General features: G+C 48.5%; 1 protein-coding gene across 1 annotated transcript in view; it reads left to right on the plus strand.

Annotated features, from left to right (window-relative positions):
• The window catches only part of ALOX5 (arachidonate 5-lipoxygenase), a 64,883-nt gene that overhangs the window by 27,775 nt on the left and 17,852 nt on the right, over positions 1 to 19,256 (plus strand). Inside the window, exons 4-5 of the mRNA XM_004387960.2 lie at positions 9,409 to 9,531; positions 18,321 to 18,427. Of these exons, the coding sequence (XP_004388017.1) occupies positions 9,409 to 9,531; positions 18,321 to 18,427 (230 nt within the window). The remainder of the gene's footprint in view (positions 1 to 9,408; positions 9,532 to 18,320; positions 18,428 to 19,256) is intronic.

Genomic DNA, 19,256 nt, shown 5'->3' on the forward strand with positions numbered 1-19,256 from the left:
GATTTGAATTCCCTATCAGGTAGTTCTAGTGCCTTTTCTTCTACTGGAAAGTCATCTAGTGTTTTATTTTGGATGCCTATTGGAACCATCCTGTCCTGTTTTTGTAAATGTTTTGATATGGTCTGCTGTCTTCGGGGCATTTAGTAGTTATTTTTCTCATTTATTGATTGTAGATTTGTTTGTTTCGTCCTGTGGTTTTGTTTTTTGTTTTTTTTAATTTGGCTGTGTCTGAGCAGGCAGGCTGTGTGTTCTTTGTTGTTTGCTCACCTGTGGGCATGATACTTTTTGCCTCCTTCTCCAATTGGCAGGGTCAGTCACTCAGATATGGTACAGCAGGGCAGGTCTAGCTGAAGAGGAGTTGCTGGGATGGGTTGTTTGTGGCACTTACTACAACCACCAGGATGGGTCAGTAATCCGTGCAGGGCAGGTTCTGGTAGGCCGTGCCTGTGCTGCTTGGTAGTGTGATGTTAAGCACATGGTGCAGGTAGGCAGGATGGAGGGGAGAGATTGTGATGTGTGGAGTTAAGATGGGTATGGGAGAGAGGAGAGAGGAACAGGAGCCAAAAACATACAAACAAACAAAAAAGAGTGCTAGGGGAGCTTGCCGTTGGAATGGAGAGATGAGAGACTATGAAATGGAGAAAAACAAAAAGGGGGATAAGAAGAAAAAAAAGAAAAGAATGAATAAAAATTAGAAAAAAAAAAACAGCAAAGGTCCCAGGGATCCCAATGGTGTGGTACGAGGTCTAGGGAAGTTGTCCCCAGGTGTTGCAGTACAGCCTGGCTAGAAGGCATGGAGGAATTCAGCACCAGGTGTTCAGGGGACAGGAAGAGAAGAAAGGTATAGAGAGATGAGAAACTGAGTAATGAAGAAAGACAAAAAGGGAAAAAGAGGAAAAAGAAAACAAAACAAATTTAATAAAAAAAAAAAGAATAAGAAAAGCCCCCCAAAAAACAGGAAAATAAAAACCCCACGGGAAAAAAGAAATGTGCTCAGGGATCCCTCTGCGGTCTGCGCAAGCTGAGGGTGTAGGTCCTAAGCTGCATAGCACTGCCTGGCCATAAGGGGCTCCCAACTCGACAAAAGGAAAAGAAAACAAACAAACAAACAAAAAAGCCCCAGAATCCCACCAGCACGGCAGCACAGACCGGGAAGCAGTTCCACACTCGAACGGAGCTCTGCAACCCCCCAAGAAGAAGCCAAGATGGCACACCGAGCCAGGTATTTGAGGGAAGGGAGGGGGAGGTGGTGAAAGGTAAGGAATAAATCAAAAGAAGTGGAAAAAAGAAACATCAGCAGCCAACAAATGGCACTCAGGAAGTCGGCCAGTGCCGGCGAGTGGAATCCAAGCAGCTGGTGCTTCCCGGCCAAGAGACTATGGCTGCGGGAAGCAGAGGCGGCAGAGTAGGGGTGAAGAAGGGTGGGGGGTGGGAAAGCATATATGACCAGTTACTGGTTGTTCTGTCTCTTGCTGGAAGCTCCATGAAGCTGCTTTCTTGTACCCCCTATTTGCTGGTCTCTGATAGGAGTCCAAGATGGCGGATCCGTGCTGCGTTAGCTGATAGGGGATCTCTGCATGAATCTCTCCTCGCTCTCTGTTCTCTGTCAGTTTTCTCACTCCATTTGGTGCTTGGTTGAGTTCTTTATTTGTTCATTTGATGTTTTAGGGTTTCAGGATTGCTGTTTTCTCTGTTTGGCTTAGTTTTTCAGATCTTTGCTGTGGAGGGACGGCTTGGTGCTTCTGCCCAAAGCACCATGTTACCAGAAGTCGTCCATGCGTGTTTCTTAATTGAGTATTTTTAGTTACCTAGTTACTCAGTTGGCGCTCTGGTGGTGCAGTGGTTAAGAGCTTGGCTGCTAACCAAAAGGTCGGCAGTTCGAATCCACCAGCTGCTCCTTGGAAACCCTATGGGGCAGTTCTACTCTGTCCTATAGGATTGCTGTGAGTTGGAACCAACTGGATGGCGCATTACAACCACAACAGTTATTCAGTCATGTTAGCTAAATAATGATAATTTTGTCTCTTAGTTTGCATTGTTTAAGCCAGGGCAGGGCCAAGGGAGATAGAGAGATTTTCTGGTGAGGTATTTTGCCCCTCTCTTAGATCTAATCATCTAATCGTCATTTTATCTTCCTTCTTCCACTCATCTGTCCTTTTCAGAGCCCTCCTCTGCTTCCTCTTCAGCTCTGGTTCAGGAAACATTGCACTTTGCACTGTCTGCACAATATTGGAGCTTCCTCTTTCACATGAGCTTTCAGGCGTTTGGATTAGAATTCAGAAGTAAAGCCACAGCTAAAATTAGTCCCCAGGATGGCAGAAAGCCTGTGAGTCTGGCTGACCATCCTTACACAGTTAGACATGCAGGACGATGGAGAAACCCACACAGGTGATAACCCCTCTGCCCTGTGCTCTCACTGTTACTGTGCGTGTGTGTGTGCACGCACTGCAACGTAGTGTAGTTTGTGTGGTGTCTAACCTAATCAGTATATGACTTGCTGTTTCATTCATGGTTGTGTTTTGAAGAGTGTCCAGTAGATACAGACAGACATAGTGCATCCATCTATCTTCTGTCTAGTGCACCGATACATGAACAAACTGCCACTTACTTACCTACACCCTGTTGACAGACCCTTTAATTTTTAGCTGTTACAAATAGATCTGCAGTGGGCTCCTCACACATCTCTTGGTGCTCTCATTGAAGGGTTACTCTGGGAATAGCCCCAAGGAAGACTTGCAGAGACCCAGGCCATATGCGCTTTTAAGTTAACTAGATAGTGCCGATTGTTTGCCAAAAGGCTTCTGCCAGTTTCCACCCCGAGCGGCCTCTTGACGGTTGCTGTTTCCCTATGTCACCAGTGTACTTCTCATCCTGGGACACGCTCATTCTTGTCAATCTGATGCGACTGAGATAGTGTCTCCTTGTTTTCCTCTCTCTTAAATTGCTACGTATTTCTTGTCTTATTTGGATGTACTGTGTGTGTGTGTGTGTGTGTGTATGTGCCTATGAGCGTGTGCGTATGTGTGTCCATGTGTGTGTGTGTGCATGTGTGCGTGTGTGTGCGTGTGTGTGCGCTCGTGGTCTTACAGCACTGCAAGAAGCAACTTGTGTGAACATCTTATGTGCTGGTGCTTTAATCACTGCCAGATCAAGTCCCAGAACTCAGATGGCTGAGTCAAGTCAGCATTTTTCATTTTAACAGACACTGGCAAACATTCTCTCACAAAATGCTACAGTAATTTTCGGTCCTGCCAACTGTCTATGAAAGTACACTTTTACCTTCACTTCCACCTGATGTCACTGATCTGCAGTCTGGCTGACAATCTAATAACTCCTAAGGGAGGCTGCATTGTGGTTTTAACCTGAATGCCCCCGACTACGGGTGAGTTAAGTATCTTTTCCTTTGGTGGTTTTCTGCTTGTATTGTGTCTTCTTTGAATGGCCTGTGTATATACTTTGATTTTATGCAGAGATTTTGTTTTCTTGTGTGAGTGTTTGTGTGTTTTGATTTTGTTTGGTTTTGTGTGGGGGGTTATTATTAATTTCAAGGAGCTCTTTCTACATTGAATGGTATCCCTTTGTTATATGTATTGCATACATCATTTGTTTTCCATTGCTTTTTTCACAAAGAAGGTTTTAGTTCTCTATTTATTTAACTATGTGTATTGCTTTTCTGTTTGACTTTGGGTTCGCTTAAGAAGGCCCTCCTCACCCTACTTTTATACGAAAAAACTCCTATATTTTTGCATAATGCTTTTACAGTTTTGCTCTGAAGTTCAGAGCTTTGCTTCATCCGCCATGTATCTTTATACATGATGTGAAGGAAGGGCCAGATTTTCCCAGCATCATTTGTTATGTAATGCATCCTTCCACACTGACCTGTGATGACCCCACATCACCCAGAGCATCATACAATGGTGGTCGTGGGCAGGGACTCTGCACCCCAGCGCCTGAGTCCAACTCCATTCACTGCCACTTACTCTGTGTTCTTTGAAAGTGGTTTAATCTCTCTGTGCCTCAGTTTCCTTGTCTGTAGAATGGGGGGAATAGTCCCTCTCTCACAGGGTTTTTGAGAGGATTAAATGGGTTAAACCACAAAAGCACTTAGAATCACGTTCGGCACAGAGAAAGCGCACAGTGAGTGTTGCTGGTTTTCCATTACAGTCTCACATTTCCGGCGTCTGTTTCTGTGTGGTCTGTTTTCTGTCCCAGGGCCCAGCACCCTACTCTTGATTATCACAACTTTCTAAGTTTACGAATATCTGCTTACTATCTCACTGTTCTTTTTTAAGTTTCATGATGAGAATAGCTTTGAATTACAGATAAATGTGTTATGTCTTGGCCTCTTTCGGATATTACATCTCTCCATCCAAGAACACGGCCCGCACTTCTTTCCACATAGACCTGGGGTAATGTCCTTCAAGAGGCTCGTTAGCTTTCCTCATGCAGGTCTTCTGCCTTCCGACTTACTTTTTGTTGTTGTTGTTAGCTGCAATCAGTTGGCCCCTGACTCACGGTGACCCCATGCACAATGGAATAAAATGTGCTATCCCCATGAACGGTTGTGAATTAAATTGTTATGATGCATAGTGTTTTCATTGCTGCCTGATTTTCAGAAGTAGATCACCAGGCCTTTCTTCCTAGTCTGTCTAAGTCTGGAAGCTCCACTGAAAGATGTTCAGCATCATAGCAACACATATACCTCCACTGATGGAGGGGTGGTGGCTGTGCATTAATTACTTCATAGCAAAAGATATTATAGCCTTTGCCACTCTGAGTGGGATATTTTTCTGTTTCTAAATGTTGCTGGGATAAATACTTGTTTTTTAATATTTACCTTGAATTGATGCCTTACTAAATGCATTTATTGGCCCTGATAGTTTTTTAATTGAGTCTTTTTATGACCTAGTTATTCAACCATCTTATCTAAATAATGGTACTTTTGCCTCTTATTTTCTGTTATTTACAACACTGGTCTTTTTTATTGCATGACTGGAACACAAAAAACAAGGAATAGTAGTGCTAATCAGCCTTGATTAATACTCTAATCTCTTAGCCTTGGTTCTTAAGATGATTCCTTTGATATTTCTGTTTTGTTTAATATTCACTTTTGTTTTCTGATACCCATTATTATACTTAGGAAAGTCTTAGTTCTTTCTAATTTAAAATTTATTTGGCTGAACCTCTTCAATTAATTTCCTCAGAAGAGGTATGTGGGGGATTGATGCAGTATTTGAGTCCTGGCTTGTCAAAAAAAATTTTTTTTCTCCTATCCTCACCGATTACTTGGCTTCTTATAAGAATCTTAGATAATGATCTTTCAAAGGATATCCTGTGAACACTACACTATCTTCCTGTTTTCAGTGTGGCAAATGATAAATCTAATGGGAGTTGATTCTTTTTCTTTTTCCAGAAGCTTATGGGGTACATTTCTCTCCCTTCCTAGCCCCCTCACCCCTTCTCCTTTTCTCTCACATGTTCTCTTCTCTCTCTGCCGTTTTAAAATTTCATCAGTACATAATCTAGGTGTGCCTTCTTTTATTCTTCTACCTAGAATTTAGAAATTGCTTTCAATCAGAAAATCCAGGTCTTTTAGCTTAAGAACTTTTTTTTTTAATTTCTTTGGTTTTTTTTTTTTTTGCCTGTCCGTATATACCTTTTCTTCTTTTTGGAACGTCTACTCTCTGCATATTAAATCTTCTATATCTGACTCCCCTGTCTCGTATTTTCATTCAGGCTTTTCCGTTCTTTGTGGTTTTGCTCTGTGCTGTGTTACATTTTTTCCGCTTTGTATAAAGTAGTGCCCAACACACAGTAATTGCTCAGTAATTATTTGTGGAGTGAAGACATTTTGTCTTCCAGGTGACCAGTCAGTTCTCATCAGGGACCAGTCTCTTCTTCCGTTTCTTTATTGAATTTATCAACTCAGAAATTATGTTTTGTTATTACAGAAAGTCTTTTCCTATTTGACTTGTATCTCCTTAAGAATTTTCAGTATTTTTAACCTCAGGAGGGCAGTAAGTTTATGTTAATGGGGGAGGAACAACTCAGAAAAGGAGGGTGAAATGGTTGCCACAACTTGAAGAATGTAATCAATGTCACTAAATTGTACATGTAGAAACTGTTGAATTCGTATATGTTCCACTGTGTATGTTCTCCACAACAACAAAATAAATAAAATTTTAAAAAGGAATTCTCATTATTTTAAAAATAAGTATCTTTTCTGCTGCTTCTTTATTTCCACCTGGTTGCTAACTAGATCCTCCTCCGTGGATTGTGATTTTTCCTCTGTCTCTTCATGTCTGTGGTATGAAGGCCTTGGGCCCTGATTCAGGTCAGGTTGTCTGTGACCAGCCAGCAGTGGAAGGGATGGAAGTGGCTGGTTTCAGCACACTGCCCATCTCTGCAGAAGAAGGCAGGGATTATCCAGTTCTCCGGATCCCAGAACTGGGAAGGCCATCTTCTCCTAGCCCTGCAAGATGGGGCCATGAGCACTGCCACCCTCAAGAAGGTGAGAAGGGGAGATCCTTCTCTGTGGTGAGGAAATGTGGCCCACATCTTTCCAAGTGAACACTGCACATAAAAACGTGTGAATGGTGTGAAAGGCTAACACCTTTCTCCTCACTGGGCTCAATGTTTGCACACTGAAAAAGTTCAGCCCCACTGGCTCTTAAAATGAATTAGAGTCTTTGAACTTCCCAGTGGCATGGAGAAAATTGTTAGCACTATTTAAATTGATGTTGTTGTTAGGTGCCATTGAGTCGGTTCCAACTCAGCGACCCTATGTACAACAGAATGAAACACTGCCCGGTCCTGCACTATGCTCACAATCCTTGCTATATTTGAGGCCCTTGTTACAGCCACTGTGTTAATCCATCTCATCGAGGATCTTTTTTGCTGACCCTTAACTTTACCAAGCATAATGTTCTTCTCCAGGGACTGGTCCCTCCTGATAACATGTCCAAAATACGTGAGACAAAGTCTCACCATCTTCTAAGGAGCACTCTGGCTGTCCTTCTTCCAAGATAGACTTGTTCGTTTTTTTGGCAGTCCATGGTATATTCAGTAATATTCTTCACCAACACCATAATTCAAATACATCAATTCTTCTTTTGGTCATATAAGGCTATTGAAAATATCATGGCTTGGATCAGGTTCACCTTAGTCCTCAAAGTAACATCTTTGCTTTTCAACACTTCAGAGATCTTTTGCAGCCGATTTGCCCAATGAAATATGTCCTTTGATTTCTTGACTGCTGCTTTCATGGATGTTGATTGTGGATCCAAGTAAAATGAGATCCTTGACAACTTCAATCTTTTCTCCATTTATCATGATGTTGCTTATTGGTCCAGTTGTGAAGATTTTTGTTTTCTTTATGCTGAGGTGTAATCCATACTGAAGGCCGTAGTCTTTAATCTTCATCAGTAAATTCTTCAAGTCCTCTTCACTTTCAGCAAGCAAGATTGTGTCGTCTGCATATTGCAAGATGTTAATGAGTCTTTCTCCAACCCTGATGCCGTGTTCTTCTTCATATAGTCCAGCTTCAAGGATTATTTGCTCAGCATACAGACTGAATAAGTGTGGTGGAAGGATACAATCGTGACATACACCTTTCCTGGTTTTAAACCATGCATTATCCCCTTGTTCTGTTCAAACGACTGCCTCTTAAAGTGTTCTGGAATTCTTATTCTTGACGATGTTATCCATAATTTGTCATGATCTGTGCAGTCAAATGCCTTTGCATAGTCAATAAAACACAGGTAAACATCTTTCTGCATTCTCTGCTTTCAGCCAAGATTCATCTGACATCAGCAATGATATCCCTCATTCTACATCCTCTTCTGAATCCAGCTTGAATTGCTGGCAGTTCCCTGTCAATGTACTGCTGCAACCATTTTTTTAATTATCTTCAACAGAATTTTACTTGTGTGTGATATTAATGATACTGTTTGATAATTTCTGCACTGTGTGAATCACCTTTCTTTGGAATGGGCACAAATATGGATCTCTTCCAGTCAGTTGGCCAGGTAGCTGTCTTCTAAATTTCTTGGCATAGATTAATGAGCACCTCCAGCAATGCATTTGTTTGTTGAAATATCTCAATTGATAGTCTGTCCATTCCTGGAGCCTTGTTTTTAGCCAGTGCCTTCAGTGCAGCTTGGACCTCTTCCTTCAGTAACATCGGTTCTTGATCATATGCTGCCTCCTGAAATGGCTGAACATCAACCAATACATTTTGGTACAGTGACGTTGGTATTCCTTCCATCTTCTTTTGATGCTTCCTGTGTTGTTCAATATTTTGCCCATAACCAAAGAAAAAACCATTCCCATTGCCATTGAGTCGATTCTGACTCATAGCAACCCTATAGGAAAGAGTAGAACTTCCCCCATAGGGTTTCTAAGGAGCAGCTGGTGGATTTGAACTGCTGACCTTTTGGTTAGCAGCTAAACACTTAACCAATGGACCACCAAGGCCCAGAATCCTTCAAAATTGCAACTCGAGGCTTGAATTTTTTCAGTTCTCTTAGTTTGAGAAATGCCAAGGGTGTTCTTCCCTTTTGTTAAATTGATGGTTAACACTAATGGGACTGTCGAATGAGTGGCTCAATTTTGGACGTCTGTTGGCGTCCCTGGGTGGTGCAAACAGTTAACACGCTTGGCAGCTAATCAAAAGATTGGTGGTTTGCCTCAGAATAAAGACCTGGCAATTTACTTCCAAAAAATCGGGCATTGAAAACCCTAGGGAGCACAGTTCTACTCTGACACACGTGGGGTCACCATGAAATGGAGTTGACTCGACAGTCACTGTTTTTTTTTGTTGTAAGAACCTCTATGCCTGAGACCAGCCAGCAAGTTAGCAAGAGGGCAGACCTCCAATGGTCTGTGCCTTGGGGGTCCTTGCTCAGCCTCTTGGCTGCCTTGTGGGCCCCAATGCTAAGGCATGACAACTGTCCCATTTCCCCTGACCACCACATGCAAAACATGAGCACTGGCTGAACCGGTGGTATGTGGGATGCCCGGGGGCATGTGTGATGGGGCTGCTGTGACCACTTCTCCTTCCCGTGGCCAGCAAGACAGGGCAGTGGGAGACATTGCCTCAAACAGATGGAGTCACGTGAGCCTTACTTCTTCACTCCTTGACTCACTGGTGCACACCTACCATTCCTTAGCCTTTTGCGGTAAATCCCAGCCTCAGGCCTCCCGCTGTGAAGCTCAGGGTACAGCAAAGTTCACACCCCTGGTGCCCCTACACTGGAAGCATGGCCAGCCTGTGACATGTTGAACTGATGGTAGACACGTCAGCTGCTTCATGTCACGTTGTCACGACGACACAGGCCGCCTCACCTGAGGGTAGCAATGCCAAGGCCAGATGCTTAACCCGATGTTCTCCTCCTCTTTCATGCTCAGGTGGATAGAGTGGAGCCCTGGCTTCCCCTTAAGTATTGATGCCAAATGCCACAAGGATTTACCTCACGACATCCAGTTTGACAGTGAGAAAGGAGTGGACTTTGTGCTGAACTACTCCAAAGCGTAAGTTCACAAGAACGCAAGGACTCTGGGCAGCCTCGGCAGGGACTAGCGTGGGAGGCAGGTCCCTCACTCCTTTTCTAGTGAGTGCCTTGGGTGGGGAACAGCTCTGCCAAGCAACTGTCCCCAAACACTTTATATCGTGGCCACAGAGTGGCTTCTCAATACATAGTCACAAGATAACCTGTATCTCAGCAAAGTTACCACCTGGGGGACACCAGACAGCCAGCAGTAGCTGTGTTTTCAGCCCTGAAGCTCAGGTCTGTACTTGGAATGCCCCATCCCCACCCACCTGACCCCTCCTGGCCAATCCGAATGTGGACAGTGTCCAGGCTAAGCCTCAGCATGGCAGGGCTCTGGAGTCATAATGGCCCAGACACCTCTGCTGAGTCCTGGGCACGCACCCTCACCTGCCCAGGTAGGCACAGCTACTGTCCACGTTTTACAGGTGAGGAGCCCTTGCTAACAAATGGCAGAGATGCGGTGCGCCTGGGGTTGAGTTTGAACTGTTGCAGGGTTTTTTAAAGCTTGCTGAATTGTGAAGCTCATCTGGGTGCTTGTTAAGAATACAGACTCCCCGGCCCCACCCCAGGGCTAGTGAACCTGCACTTTGGTACCTCAGGGGATTCTTAGAATCATGCATGTCTGGAAAACGCTGACCAGATCTCCAAGAGTCAGATAGGGTGGAGAAACACTAGCCTGGTCAGCCTTCTGTGGTGACATTTGTGTAACTGAGAGGCTGCCTCGGAGAAGGGCACCTCATTTGGTCAGGGTTCTCAAAGGAAAGCCGCGGGAGGCCATGGTCTGGCAGGTTTCCGGTGGTCACACACTCCCAGGCCTGAGCCTGGGCCCTGGCTCCTTTGGACATGTTGGAAGAACACTACCCCCACGCACATACACCCTACAGCCTTGCAATCAGCCTCTGCAGGGAATCCCTTGAGTCAGAAAGACCATATGTACTTATCTCTGGAAAGAGAAAGGGACTGCCGTTTATCAAGCCCCTCCTTAGTGAGGGCACTGCATGGGTGTGTTCTGGGAAGAGTCATCTATTTTGACCCTCACAGCAACCCTGGGAGGTCGATAATATTATTGACAGTTTCGAGCTGGGGGAAACTCTAGCTCAGATGGGTCAAGGTCAAGTAATTTGCCTGAGGTCATATAGGTAGGAATTGACAAAACCAGGATTTGAATCCAGGTCTGTTCAGCTCCAAACTGGAGAGAAAAATTAAAATCAAATATCTGGATTCATAACGAAGCAGTGCCCAAACATCTAGCTACCTGGAAACATCATAATGAAAATGTTTCACTTTCTACCCAGGGGTTGGCATTTTTGAGTCAAAGGTGTATAGCTTTATCAGGACAGAGTCCCGACCAGGGTGGGACAAGCAGGACAGAAGGCCCTTGTAAGAGGGGCAGTTTGGAGAGAGAATGATAGGGATGGAGAGGCTGTGAGATCAGGGGAGCATGATGCTACTGTGGGGAGAAGTAGCACCTGGGCTCAGTAATGGTGGTGGGTGGAAGGGTGGATGGATGGATGGATGGATGGATAAGGGAGGGGTGGGTGGATAGATGGAAGGAAGGATGGAGGAAGGGAGGTTGGAGGGATGGATGGATGGATGAATGGATAAGGGAGGGGTGGGTGGATAGATGGAAGGAAGGAAGGATGGAGGAAGGGAGGTTGGAGGGATGGATGGATGGAGGGAAGGAGGAATGGAGAGAGGGATGATGCATGGAGGAATGGATGAATGAATGGATGGATGGAAGGATGAACTTGGAGGGAGAGCTGTGCCTTTGCTGAAAGATGAGACCCTAGCTCCTCCCCAGGGACCACTTATGTGAACCCCACACAGAGAAGGTTCTCAACAAGGACAGCGTTTGTCTTCATCCTTTCTTGGGAATGGGAACAGAGTCAGGCCAGCCAGGATCTGCAGCTCTCCACCATCACATGCTGCCAAGCACCTGCTCCCTCTGATCACTCTCTGCCCTCCACAGCTTGTAGAGGCACATGGTGAGGGGCGTTATGTCATTGATGGGGTCCAGGAAGGCTTTGTTGCAGTGGGGGCAACAGGCCTGACTTGTTATTAGCCAGGCAGACAGAAGTGGGGCCCAGAGAAGGAGAAAGGGCTACCCCGGCCGAGAGGGCACTATGTGCCCAGGTATTCTGTGGTGTGGCTTGCTCAAAGGACCAAGGGAGTTGTGATATTTCCTGGTGGCTTCAAAGGAGAAGTAGCTTGTGATTACTGACCACACACCATTTATGGCATGGCCCTGAGCTTCAGACTTGGCAGGGCTGATAAGGGAATGTCTTTGCTTCAAAAAATTGAGAAAGAAAGCTTCCTGCCCGGTAGAACAAGGCAGTGTAGAAATGGTACTGACTTCTCGGAGAGGTGAAGGGCCAGCCTCACATGGCGACCGGGCTTCTCTGCACCTCACAGACAGGCCACCAGGTAGCACTTCCCATCACATGAGATCAAGGAAGTGGCAGCTCTGTGAGGGGACTGTGGGCAGGGCACCACAAGGCACTTCACCCATCCCATGGCCGTCTTCCTGGAAAAGCAGCATCAGAAATGCTACCACGATCTGGAGTCAGCCACTGTTCATCTGGATTTCAAATATTCAGTGAAAAATGGAGAGCTGTGAGAGGTTCTGTGAGGAGGAGGGGTGGAGCTGCCATGCAGGAAGCTCCGGGAAGCTCGCCTGACAGCCTTTGAGGCTTAGAGGAGGGACCCAGGGGTGGGGAGGAGGTGAGGGAAGACAACTTGGCCGGGAGAGTAGGGAGGAGCGCGGGATGTGGGAGTGACACAGCTCAGGATCCAAACAAAGTTCAGGTCATAGCAGGGGGAGGGCAGGCGGAGAACCCGAGGCAACTGTGAAGTTGGGAATCTGGCTTGTAGGGAAAGTGGGGTGTCATTAAAAAGGGGAGCTGAGGAAGAAGAGGCTTGGATGGGAAGATGCATCCAGTTTGGGACGTTGAGTTTGAGAGCCCTTTGGAACGTCTTAGGAGTCTGTGAGTGGTGCAGTTAACACACTTGGCTACTGATTGAAGGTTGGAGGTTCAAGTGCACCCAGAGGTGCCTCAGAAGAAAGGCTTGACAATCTACTTCTGAAAGACCACAGCCATTGAAAACCCTCTGGAGCACAATTCTACTCTCACACATACGGGGTTGCCATGAGTTGGAATCAACTCAATAGTGGCTGGTTTTTGGTGGATTATCGGTGGCCAGCTCATGCAGGCTTGAAGCTAAGCCAAGAGGCTGCAGCAAGCATTGAGGCCCAGGCAGTGGTTGGGAGCCCTGTGAGAGGCAGGGGAGAGATATCTGAGGGCCAGGACGGAGGCTTTGTTGGAAGGTGGTGAGGAGAGGAGTGTGGTTTCATAGCCATGCCTCCCAGCAGCCCTTGCTCTTGGCCTCACAGACAGGCCACCCACGGTGTATTTGAGGTTGGGCAAAATTATATATATAGAATCTCCTGGAATGGAGTTGACAGTGAAGGGAAGGGAAGGGCCAACTAGGTGAGGATGCCTGAAGAAGAGCAAGAGCCTAGAGAGACAGAGGTGGGAAATGCAAGGAAGACTGGGCGTCATCGGGGGCTGGAAGCTATAGTGGACGGAGGAAGAGGTGGACCCAGAATGGACCATGGTGGGGAGGGATAGGTGAGTCATTTGTTCTGGGGAGTGGGGGCTGGGAAAGAAGAGAGGTTACGATGAAGAGATGGAGAGGAGGGAAGTTGAGGGAGCTCATTCAGATGGCTTTGGAGACCAAACCCTTGAGTTTTGCTGGGAAGAAAGACCATACCTTCTTATTGCCACCCCAACTCCTGTCATAGAAAATAGGATTTTCCCCTTAAACTCACTAATGCTACTAGAACATGCCTGGACTTCTTAGAAATTTTCAGAGTATGCCCTCCTGATAGCCAATGCCAACAAAATATATTTCTGTATATCAACCTTATTTGTCTTCACTGAATTTTGTTATAGAATCAGAGAAATGTTACATTGGAAAATAAATTTGTTGGGAAATGTAGGGGAAAAAAATCACCTAGAAGTTAAGAGAAATCTGGAAAATTTTAACTATATTTGCTATAGTATCATATGTTTTTGTTAAAACTCGATCATAAAATAAGAGCAAGAGTTAACATACAGCAAAAAGTGGTGTTTCCCTCAGGACGGGTTTGTTCTATGGTCAAATTAATTTGGAAAACCTTGAAAATTCTTCAGCAGTGGTTCTCAAACTTTTGCATGCACCAGAATCCCCTGGAGGACTTGTTAACCTCAGATTGCTGCCCCCACCCTGAGTTTCAGATTCAGCAGATGTGGAATGGCTCTGGGACCTCACGAAGTCCAGGTGATGCTGATGCTGCTGGTCAGGGGCCACACTTTGCGAACCACTGCTCCCGGGTGGTAAGGGTTTGAGAAGTCTTGACGTAAGAAGTGTGCCTACTGTTGTCCCCGCGTTTTCTGGGCTCCTGACCGGACTGCCCTGGGCTGGCTGGAGGACGCAGAGCTGGGTTCCTCAGAGCCACTTTGGAGAACACTCTTAAAGGTGCACTGGCCGTTTCTGCCATATTGTTTCCTCTCTACCCTGTGTCGGTCTCCACTCTTAGCTTAGTTCAGTGGCTTTTACGAGGACCTGCTCTGTGCCTGGCACCCTGCCAGTCCTGGGAAGTGTCTGAGGCACCAGCTCCTTTTTGCTTTTCATTTTCCCATGCCTATCCCCTACACTTGTCTTAAGCCTGCCCTTGGGACAAGAAGAAAGAAAATGTCGATCCCTGCCCTGAAACAAACTCCAAGAGGAAGGTGCGCATTTAATTTACCATAGCTGTTTTAACAAGGCCAGCTGTAGAGCAGTGATGGTGCTGGGCCTGTGGATGGGGCAGGTGCACTGGCAAGCCTTGTTTAGGGTGACAAGGACCCAACAGCCAGGCTTCCCTAGGGGAGGGGCTGTGGGCCCAGACAGCGTCTCTCAAACACTAACGTGCATGGGAATCACTGAAGGGTCCTGTCACATTCTTACTAGTAGGTCTGCAGGGGGCCCAAGAGTCTGCATTTCCACCCAGCTCCCAGGTGATGCTGAAGGTGCCAGACCGCAGACTACACTTTGAGTAGCAGGTTATACTCTGCTTTCTTGGAAAAAAAATTACTGAAGTTATAGCAAAATGTATTAACTCATCTCTAATTATCCCTTGGAATCCCTGGGTGGTGCAAAAAGTTAACGTGTTCGGCTCCTAACCAAAAGGTTGAAGGTTTGAGTCCACCCAGAGGTACCTTGGAAGAAAGGCCTGGTGACCTACTTCTGAAAAATCATTCATTGAAAACCCTGTGGAGCACAGTTTTACTTTGACACACAAGGGGTTGCCATGAATCAGAGTTGACTTGACAGCAACTAGTTTAAATTAACCCTTAAAAGCAAAAGATTGTTTTCTTTAGAGCCTGGCCGCCCGGGGTTTGGAGTCAGACTCTAGCTGCACCATCTTGGGAGAGTTGTTTAACTTTCCCAACCCCCAGTTTCCTTCCTGTAAAATGAAGTTAATGATGCCCACGCAGTAGAGTTGTTACGAGATTTAAATGAACTGATCATGCAGTGCCCCGGCATGTCTGGCACGGAGTTTCCCTCTAGTATCTGCACTGGGGGGATTTTCCATGGCCTCTGCGTTCCTGATGAGCCTGGTGAACGCCCTTGTCACTTGCCTGCTTACTGGCTATTCTGGACTTCCACCCTACCCAGGGGGAGAGGCCTCGGGAGGGTACCTGCCCCTGCATTGACAATTGCTTATTGAGCTCCTGGGCTTGAGGACGTGTGGGTGGCAGTGAGATGAATCAAAAATGGCCCCTCGGATCCAGGGCCAGGAAGCTTACAGTCTGTGGGGACCGGCGCTGTGGACAGCTCATCACCATCATGGCGGTGGAGCTTCCTTGGGTAAGGAGTGCTGGGGACACTTGAGGAAGGAGGATGGTAGCTCTGGGGGATAGCATCAGAAAATGCTTTCCTGGAGAGAAGACACTCAACCTGGGTCTCTGAGAATGCATAGGAGTCCCACGCTGATGGGAAGAGGGGAGGGGAAGTATTCTGGGCAGCGTGACGACAAAGGCCTGGCAGTGAGACTCCCCTCATGGTCAGAGGATGGGAGGGGGGTTGGGGCTGCCGAGTAGGGAGGTAGACAGGCTGGAAGTTGGGCTTTCACAGTCTGTGGGGACCAGCGCTGTGGACAGCTCATCACCATCCTAGCGGTGGAGCTTCATTGGGTAAGGAGTGCCGAAAGTTTGCCTGGGTGGGCAGGACCGTGGGGGACTCTGCAGTTTAGAGTGTCAAGAAGGGAGGGTCAGTTGCCACATGCTTCAGAGAAATCAGGGGAGCGGAGAGCTGACCAGGGCCCTTTGGATGCTGCTTCTCGAAAGCCATTGGCACCCTCTGTGAGAGCAGCTTCAGCAGGCGGGGCAGAGAGGGCTGGCAGTGACCGAGAGACGAGAGACGGGGGTTGGCAGGTGAAGATTCTTTCGTGAAGTGGGTGTGAAAGGAAGAAAGAAGCGCAGGAATTACACGGAAGGACCCAGGGAAGGGGCAGGGCAAGCCTGCCGCCGACCAGGTGTAAATGTGCCTACTGGTCCCCCCAGAGCGAGCGCCATGTCCTCTGCTCCAGACCCAAACACTAACAGAAATCAGCGATTACGCCATAGTCGCTGATATTCAGGGAACTCTTTTTATGTACCAATCTTTATATCATGTCAACCCTATGAGGCAGGAACAGTCACTATCCCCATTTCACAGTTGAGGAAAACAAGGCCCAGGGAGCTCAGGGCCTTGCCCTCCCCATAGCTGGGAGGGGCTGGAGCTAGGATTTCAGGCCCTTTGAGCTCGGTGCTGACCTGCACCCATCTCACCTCACCTGAACTCCCAGCTCTACTCCAGGGGTCCTTTGGGGGGGCTCACCAGCGGTCCTAGACAGTCCCAGGCTGGGCCTGGGCCTCTGCTCTTGTTAAGGCAGTCCCACTCTGCCATGGCCAAACCCAGGCCTGCCCCTGACCATCTGGAAGGCATGGCTGAGGTCACTGAGGCCACTTTGTTCCTCACCAATTCTGGGTAACTCTGGTGGCTGGCTTCCTCTGAGCCACCTGCTCTGCCTGGAGCAGGGCCAGCTCTCCTCTGTAAACCTTGCCCCATCCCCCCCAGACAGCCACCCTGTGACATGGAAAATGGAGAAGCTGCTAGAAGAAGGGGAGTGGCAGGGAAAGCACAGGGACCGAGAGCCCCCACTTCCGGGGCACACGGCCCTCAGCTGTGCCCAGCCCAGAGGAGGTTGGGGGCTGGCAGCTGGGCTGGATGACCTGGGGCAAGTCGCGGCTGGGTCACAGGTTACTCTTTTGTGCAATAACAGATCTTTGAAGTCCTGAATAATCTGCTTGTCTACAAGCATGTAGAAATATCTGCCCCTAGATGACATGCAAATATTTTCCTCCTAACTTCACTCTTCCTGGATCCATGGCTTCCTCTAGAGCTGCCACACTCCACGTGCATTTCAGTGTCAGTTTCTGTTTTGAGGTCAGAGATTCAGGTGGGGAAACGTGGTCCTGCAGGCTGACCCGCTCCCAGTTCCCCACAAGATCACTGAGGCCGGCAGCCCAGGCAAAGACCTCTTTCCAGGACCCCTGTCTGGTGCCAAGTCATCCTGCAGACACCAGGGACTTTGGAGCCTGGAAAGGGCTCTCCTCTCCCCATGAGGGTCAGACAGCTGTGCAGACAGCTATGCACTGCTCACACAAGTGAACCTGCCCCTAAACCCCTAAACCGTGATAAGTGCCACAGGAGGTCGCATCACACACAGGGGCCTGGCTTAGTCTGGGGTAGGGCGGCCTTCCCTGTAGGAGTGGGGATCCTCCAGATCCAATCACCCCATGTATTCAGTAGAAGAAAGAGGGGTGCAGAGCACCCCAGGCAGAGGGCACTGTATGTGCAAAAGCCCCGAGTCAGGAGGCACAGAAGGTGGGGAGGCCTGAGCCCTGAGGTGCGGGGCCGAGGCCAGGGAGCAAGCACAGGCCCTCACAGTGGGAGGAAACAGGACAGCCGTCAGCCACGCATGCCTCATAGAGAAACCCAAGCAAAGGTGGCACTGTGAACACAGGCCAGACTTCCCAGCCTTCCATCCTGGTGCACCCTGCTCAGGTTATGGGGGAGCCTCTCCCCTCTCTGCCACCTTTCCCAGGCCCATCCCAGGTCCTGCCTCCTCCAGGAAGCCCTTGGGTGGCTCAGGCCCCTTTGGTCTCACTCCTGGCTGTCTGCAGCCTGCATTGTGAATGTCGTGATCTCCTGCCTTGGATTTCTGTTCTGCCATCCTGTGTGAGGAGCATGTGGAAAATTCTCATGTCCTCCTCAGCACCAGACACACACCCCAGCTTAGGCAGAAATCAGTGAGGGCGACTCTGACCTGCACTGCCCATCCCCCACTCCAGGAGGTGGGGAGGAGCAGCTGCATAGGAGGCACTGAGCTGGCTCCCTGGACCGGGACGCTCACACAGGAGCTGGCCAGCAGGTGCAGGAACGGGTGACTGACTGAATGCAGGCGTGCATGGATGGCCTTTGAGGCACCGTATGTGGACTGTCAGGGGCAGACCCTGGGTAGGTGAGGTGCAGGGGGAGGAGCAGCAGGCGAGGGTACAGGGGTGCTTCCTGTTCTGATTCCACAAGACCCGCCCGGAACCTCCCTGGTGCCCCAGGGTGTGAGATCTGGGGGTGAAAGCGCTTTGCAGAGGAGGCTTGGCGCGGGCACAGGCCAGGGAGTGACGCCTCTCCCCTCTGCAGGATAGAGAATCTGTTCATCAACTGCTTCATGCACATGTTCCAGTCCTCCTGGAGCGACTTCGCTGACTTTGAGAAGATCTTCGTCAAGATCAGCAACACTATTTCCGGTGAGGATGCCTTTGGGGGACTTCTCGGGGTGTGGGGAGCAGGCTTGTCACTCTCCTGTCTGTGACCAGCCTGGAGATTGGCAGAGGGTTGTCCCACCTGGGGCCATCCCAGGCAGGGCCCCCGTGTCCCGCGGCAGTTTGTGCTACTTGTGATCACCCTCCTTCCCAGAGGGCTGCCCTACTGGGACATTCAGGGTAGAGCACCCTCCACGTCACTACAGCATCAAAGGTCTGAGAAATAGCAGCTGTTTTTCTCTACGAGAATCACTTGTGATGCTTCTGAGCAGAGGAGAGGCAGATGGAGCTTGTGTTTTAAGCTCTCATAAAAGTGACACTGGGCTCCTGGGGACAGTGATGGCAGAGGAAGGACAGCATTGCCAGGAAGACCAGGAGACAAATGACTGACACAGAGGAAGTGTGGAAAGATGGGGAGAACCCCCCCCCCCACTTTTCGCCCATCCCCTTCCATCCGGGGACCTGTGGGCCCCTCCACACTGGGCTGGAGGACCTGAGTTCTGGAAAGAGGACACCCCAGGAGTCATCTGAGTCACAAGGGCCCAGTTCAGAGAGGACAGACGAGGTGGTGATGGGCAGGGGACAAGCAGCTCAGCATGGAGCCTGTGGCCCAGCCATCAGGGAGCACCCAGGACAGGGCAGACCCCAGAGTGTGAGCTGTCCCCAGCCGTCAGGGAGCACCCAGGATGGGGCAGTCCCCGGAGTGTGAGCTGTCCCCTGCCGTCAGGGAGCGCCCAGGACGGGGCAGACCCCGGAGTGTGAGCTGTCCCCAGCCGTCAGGGAGCGCCCAGGACAGGGGCAGACCTCAGAGTGT

This window comes from Trichechus manatus, unplaced genomic scaffold (genome assembly GCF_000243295.1).
Source record: "Trichechus manatus latirostris isolate Lorelei unplaced genomic scaffold, TriManLat1.0 scaffold00200, whole genome shotgun sequence".
Classification (NCBI taxonomy): Eukaryota; Metazoa; Chordata; class Mammalia; order Sirenia; family Trichechidae; genus Trichechus; species Trichechus manatus.